The sequence below is a fragment of the Pleurodeles waltl genome, chromosome 8 (genome assembly GCF_031143425.1).
Source record: "Pleurodeles waltl isolate 20211129_DDA chromosome 8, aPleWal1.hap1.20221129, whole genome shotgun sequence".
NCBI classification, from domain to species: Eukaryota; Metazoa; Chordata; class Amphibia; order Caudata; family Salamandridae; genus Pleurodeles; species Pleurodeles waltl.
Genome location: NC_090447.1, coordinates 1,236,954,143 through 1,236,960,142, shown reverse-complemented (window position 1 = coordinate 1,236,960,142; position 6,000 = coordinate 1,236,954,143). Strand labels below are relative to the sequence as shown.

At 43.5% G+C, this 6,000-nt stretch overlaps 1 protein-coding gene across 1 annotated transcript in view; it reads right to left on the bottom strand.

Moving 5' to 3' along the window:
• Nucleotides 1-450: 450 nt before the first annotated feature.
• CCDC169 (coiled-coil domain containing 169) overlaps nucleotides 451-6,000 on the bottom strand; it is a 180,081-nt gene continuing 174,531 nt past the window's right edge. Inside the window, exon 8 of the mRNA XM_069205525.1 lies at nucleotides 451-702. Within this exon, the coding sequence (XP_069061626.1) occupies nucleotides 600-702 (103 nt within the window). The 3' untranslated portion in view covers nucleotides 451-599. The remainder of the gene's footprint in view (nucleotides 703-6,000) is intronic.

The following is a 6,000-nucleotide window of genomic DNA, read 5'->3' as shown; positions in this document are numbered from 1 at the left end:
AACGAATATTCATTTGTATGAGTTTTTTTCATTCAGGTACCAATCCAACACAGGCAGGTAACTAAAAACAAGCAAAAAAGCAGCTTTGCCATTTTGTAGGCATGTGTACAGTGCACAAGCGAACAAACCAATGTGGCTGGGTGAGTCAAATGCTTTAGTTGTTTATTCTTTAGTCATGCTGCACAGCATTGGGGATGCTGTTCAGTATGTGTAAAGACTATTGGCGAAGCCAACAGGTCCCAAAGGCGATACCTATTTGCTTTACCAATGCTTTTACTCTTTACCTTTTTCACTCCCCAACTGTCTCTCGAAACCTCTTTGAGAACAAAAGGCCAAAGACTAATAGATCTCAAGTACCACACTGTGCATTGAGACCTATTATACCGGTCTATTGATTTACTTTAATATTTTGAACTATAATCTGTCTAATAAACAAATCCAAAAAATAAATCAATTGTTGAAAACAAAATTTATTTGTACAGAAATGCCAAAGTGTTATAACATTCAATATTTTAAGAGGATTTAAAATAGGTCACTACGACCCATTAAATATTACATATCCAACATGAGCACCACAAAAACAGCTTTTTCTCAATTTCTCACTTTTCTATTTTTGGAAGATTTTTCACTCCAGGTGTATGTTTATTTTGTCCTTTTCTGGAATTTAATATATTCTGATTTGGTGGAATATTAGACACGCCTCTGAAATAAAATTAAAAAGAAAATGTCATCATGTATGTTGTATAATGCAAGCAATGGATTTAACTTAAAACAGAATTAGCATAAAAATTGTCAATTTTTAAGAGGAAACAAATCATGTTTCCTGGCAATGTTATCTTTAAGGAAACTTAGGGGGTCATTCCGCCGCCCGCCAAAGTAACCCCGTCAGAACACCGCACCGCGGTCGAAAGACCGCTGCGGTGATTCTGAGATTTGCCCTGGGCTGGCGGGCGGCCGCCAAAAGGCCGCCCGCCAGCCCAGGGCAAATCAACCTTCCCACGAGGACGCCGGCTCAGAATTGAGCCGGCGTAGTGGGAAGGTGCGACGGGTGCAGTGGCACCCGTCGCGTATTTCAGTGTCTGCATAGCAGACACTGAAATACTTTGCGGGGCCCTCTTACGGGGGCCCCTGCAGTGCCCATGCCATTGGCATGGGCACTGCAGGGGCCCCCAGGGGCCCCGCGGCACCCCCTACCGCCATCCTGTTCATGGCGGGTTTCCCGCCATGAACAGGATGGCGGTAGGGGGTGTCTGAATCCCCATGGCGGCGGAGCGCGCTCCGCCGCCATGGAGGATTCAGAAGGGCAGCGGTAAACCGGCGGGTGACCGCCGGTTTACCCTTTCTGACCGCGGCTGAACCGCCGCGGTCAGAATGCCCTTCGGAGCACCGCCAGCCTGTCGGCGGTGCTCCCGTGGCCGGTGACCCTGGCGGTCACCGGCCGCCAGGGTCAGAATCAGGCCCTTAGTGTTGTTATGTTTTCTGCAATTTTAGTTTCAAATGTAAAATGTATTTCTATGAAAACTTTCTCTCAGATTTGCTGACATTAAAATGTCGGCATCGTTTTTTTCTAATAAAAACGTGTCATAATATTATGCTAAAGCAGTATAATGTTCATCTTTCTCTAGGCCTAACAGCTTATCAAGCAGCATAATCTTGAAATAACCTCAGAGGTATAACTGACCAAGACCTGCTCATTAGATTTATAAAAGCCACTTTGTATGAAGACCATCACGTTCCTTCTCTCATAATTTACTGTTCACAAAATCACTATTTCAGGACAGGTGTAAGATATACACACTGCAGAGGTTCGGGTATATTTATGGTAGGTATGTTATGTATGGACCATAAGGTATGGTGCTTCAGCTATGCGGGTTGATCAGTACATTGTAAATTTCCTTAGAGAGCTTCACAATGAGGTCACTGCCAGTGTGAGATATGGCCCAGGTAGAGGGGCAACGTCATCCTTCAATTTGGCCAGGATTGTACGTCAGGGTTGTGTTTTGACCATGTTCTTATTTTCACTGTATATAAATGGCATGGAGGAGAATTTGTTTGGGCTTAGGGATGACTGAAACTGTATAGGTGATCACAGTGTTTCCATGTTAATCTATGCCAACAATACTTTCCCAATAGCTAAGACAGCAATTGGCCTACAATGCTTGCAGGATTATTTTGGCCAGTTTATGACTAGTTTAGATCTGAGGGTCAATCAGGCCAAGACGCACAGTTCTAAGGTTAGTACTGTCCCCCGTTCTCAAACCTAGAAATTCCCTTTGACACAAATTTAACCTGGGGTCTCCTAAAGTCCAGTAGAGCTGCTGCTCTCTCTAAAGCCGTTGAGGTTCCCATTAACTTTGCCCATAGAATGGGCCATAACCCTATCAAGGAACCTGTGGCCATTTATAAAGCCAAATGCTGTTGTGCCACCTCCCATGGGGCCGGGCTATGGGGCATCAATGGTCAGGGGGGTCTGGGAGCAATTGAGAATGACTTCATCAAAAGTCTACTATCTGTCCCCAAAAGTACCAACTCTTTCATTTGCCACTCTGAGGGCGGGAGTGGGTACATACATGATTTTATAAGAGTGAAGCCACTTCTGTGGCTCAGAATTTGGTCTAGGAGCCAGACTTCATGTAACAGGGCCGTGCTTGCTGTATGTCTGAAACTTGACCAATGTCTAACAATACCCTGGATGAGGTATCTCCGTAATACTTGCCTACTCTGGAACAGGAAGACTTGTTTACTTCTCCTAGTGCTGTGACATTTGCCTCCCTCACATCCCTACAGAACCCTATTTTAGATGGTTGAGTGGAAGAGAGACTGCAGAGGGTTGTTGATATGCCAATTGTTCAGGCATATATGTGGATCTGTGTAAATAATGGCATTGAGCCTTATCTAACTTGGGTGTCTAACCAGCACCATTGATTTTTGATAGTTAGACTCAGACTGTGCACTGTGCACTTTCTAGCTGCTTTTCCCTGTCAGGGCCCCTACTTTTGTAGCCTACCTGTCTGTGCCTGTGATGATCATTCAACACAAAGCACGATTCACTTCATTTTTTTTGTCAATTTTATTCATCAGTGAGAAAACAATACTTGTTACTTTTTTTAAAAACAGGCGAACAACCAATATTGCAAAGCTTCTTTTACTTATTTACAAACTCTCCCTTCTGTGAAAATCTGCTTTTTAACTGGCACTTATATATATTGTGCTATAAAGCGGAAGGCCACGTTGATGATGTAATGTCTGATGCACTGTATGGGATTTTATGTTTTTATTATCATCTTTACCTAATGGTCTTTTCATGTTTTTTAATATCAAGATATTATTTGTATGATTTTACTGTGGTTTGTATCATCCTGTATGAAATTATTGTTTTTATACTTTTATGGTCTAGCCAGACCGACTAAAGTTGATTCTGATCTGAAGTTAGGGTAGAAAAGTAGGTAAGATGTTGTAGATATGGTTGGTACATATGCATGTTAGTTTTTTCAGGTTGGTATGGTATAGGCATAGTGTAGATAAGTAAGTATGTTGGGTAAGTAAGTATGGTGAATAGGGGGTATTTATGTAGGATTGTAGGCATGTTAGATTAGGTATGGAAAGTAGGTTACATATGAAAGAATAGGTTACAGGAGGTAGATATGGTAGGTTAGCCATGACAGATAAAGTAGGTTAAATATGGTACATAGGTGTGGTGGATAGATAGCTATGCACATAGGTACGTTAAGTATATGATAAGTATGGGAGGAAAGTAGGTATGTAAGTAATGTAAGCAGGATTGTTACATATTGTAGGCAGACATGACAGGGTAGGTCAGGTGTGGTAGGTGGGTTAGGTATAATAGGTAATTGTAAAAAAGTATGGTAGGTTAGTTTTGGTTTGGTAAAGGAGCTTACGTATGGTATGCATAGTAGGTTAGTATGGTTGATGCACATAGGTATGAATGTATGATAGTAAGGTTGGTGTTAGAAATGGGGTCTCTGGTTGGCAGTCAGTTTGCACTGTGTCCAAGCAGGGATCCTCACTCTGGTCAGGTTAAGGGAGTTATACTCCTCAGGCAACCCCTGCTCACCCCTTTGGTAGCTTGGCACAAGAGGTCAGGTTTATCTCAGAGGCAATGTGTAAAGTATTTGTACCAACACACACAGTAATACAGTGAAAACACTACAAAAGGGACACAGCACCAGTTTAGAAAAATAGCCAATATTTATATATATCAAACAAGACCAAAACAACAAAAATACAACACACACAAGCAAATATATTATTTTTTAAATTAGAGTCTTAATCCATAGAAATCAATGGATGCACTGTTTTTATACAAAGTACCTGGTAGGAATCAAAATAAAGCCGCACGGGAAAGTGTGCATCGGAAAAGTAAGTGACGCATTGATTCCTGACTTGCAAGTGAGGTCATGTGGCAGTTCTCCTCTGGTTAAGCAGGTGATGCGTCATTTCTCTCTCCCACAGAAGAGCGATTCGTCGATTTCCGGACGGGCAGCCTCATGTCCGTGCAGGTTCATTGTGGTTTTGACACCCACTGATGATGCATGCAAAATCCTAATGCACAATGGCGAAGAGCTGCGTGGTTGATGTGTCAATTTCGGCAGCAGCAAGCAAGTGTTGCATCAATTTTCCGGCCTCAATGCAGGTACTGTGTTGATTTCCGCACCTGCAAGTGGGTGGTGCTTCAATTTTTCAGCCGTGAGGCTTGTGCTGCGTTGATTTTTCTCCCGCTTGGCTCCAGTGCCTGTATTTCTGCCTTGGTTCCACCAGCTTCTCCTTTCAAGGGCCCAGGGACTGGATAGGGCACCACTTGGCATGGTAGGAGTCTCAGCAAGAGTATAGGTGCTGGCAGAGGAAGTCTTTAATGACCCTGAGACTTCAAAACAGGGGGCAAGCTCAGTACAAGCCCTTGGAGAAACTTCACAAGCAGGATACACAGCAAAGTCCAGTCTGTGTCCTCTTTAAGGCAGAAGCAGTAACTGCGAGCCAACCCAGCACAGCACACACACCAAAGGGTCAGTACTCCTCCTCCAGTTCTTCGGCTCTTCTCCTTTGTAGAGGTTCCTCTTGATCCAGAAGTATTCTAAAGGTCTGGGGTTTTGGGTCCACTACTTATACTGATTTCTGCCTTTCAAGTAGGCAGTCTTCAAAGGAAAGTATCTGTTGTTCACAAGATCCTGCTTTACCCAGGTCTGGCCCCAGTCATGTACCAGGGTGGTGGAGAAGCTATTGTGTGAGGACAGGCACAGCCCTTTCAGGTGTAAGTGTCAGCTCCTCCCTCCCCACTGTAGCCCAGGAGGCTTATCAGGATATGCATGACATCCCTCAGCTCCCTCTGTGCCACCGCCTAGAGGGAATTCACAAACAGCCCAACTGTCAGTCTGACCCAGACGTGGATTCCACCGGCAGGCAGAGGCACAGAATGGTTAAGCAAGAAAATTCCCACTTTCTAAAACTGGCATTTTCAAACAGACAATCTAAAAACCAACTCTACCAAAAGATGTATTTTTAAATTGTGAGTTCACAGACCCCAAACTCTACATCTCTAACTGCTCCTAATGGGATACTGCACTTAAAAGGTATTTAAAGGCAGTCCCGATGTTAACCTATGGAGAGATAGGACTTGCAATAGTGAAAGCCGAATTTGGTAGTATTTCACTATCACGACATGTAAAACACAACTGTTCATGCACTATCTTTTAAGTATACAAAAACAAAGCGGGAGAAGGAGGTTGTGGAGCTGGGTCTGTCCTCCTTATAGCCTATATAACATTACAAAAGTGGCCCAGCTAAAAGAACTACCATAGGATGGACAGGAAAAAGGATTTTCCTGTAAGAAAAACCCTCATCCACCAGGGTTACCCCTTGGTGGCATGCTTCATCATTGAGTTTCTTCCCGTTCTGCTACAGCGTGGGGCGTGCTACGACCTACAGGATACGTGGGAGTACTGATGTAGTCTTGTCATTGTGAAGCACAGGAGGGATATGAGT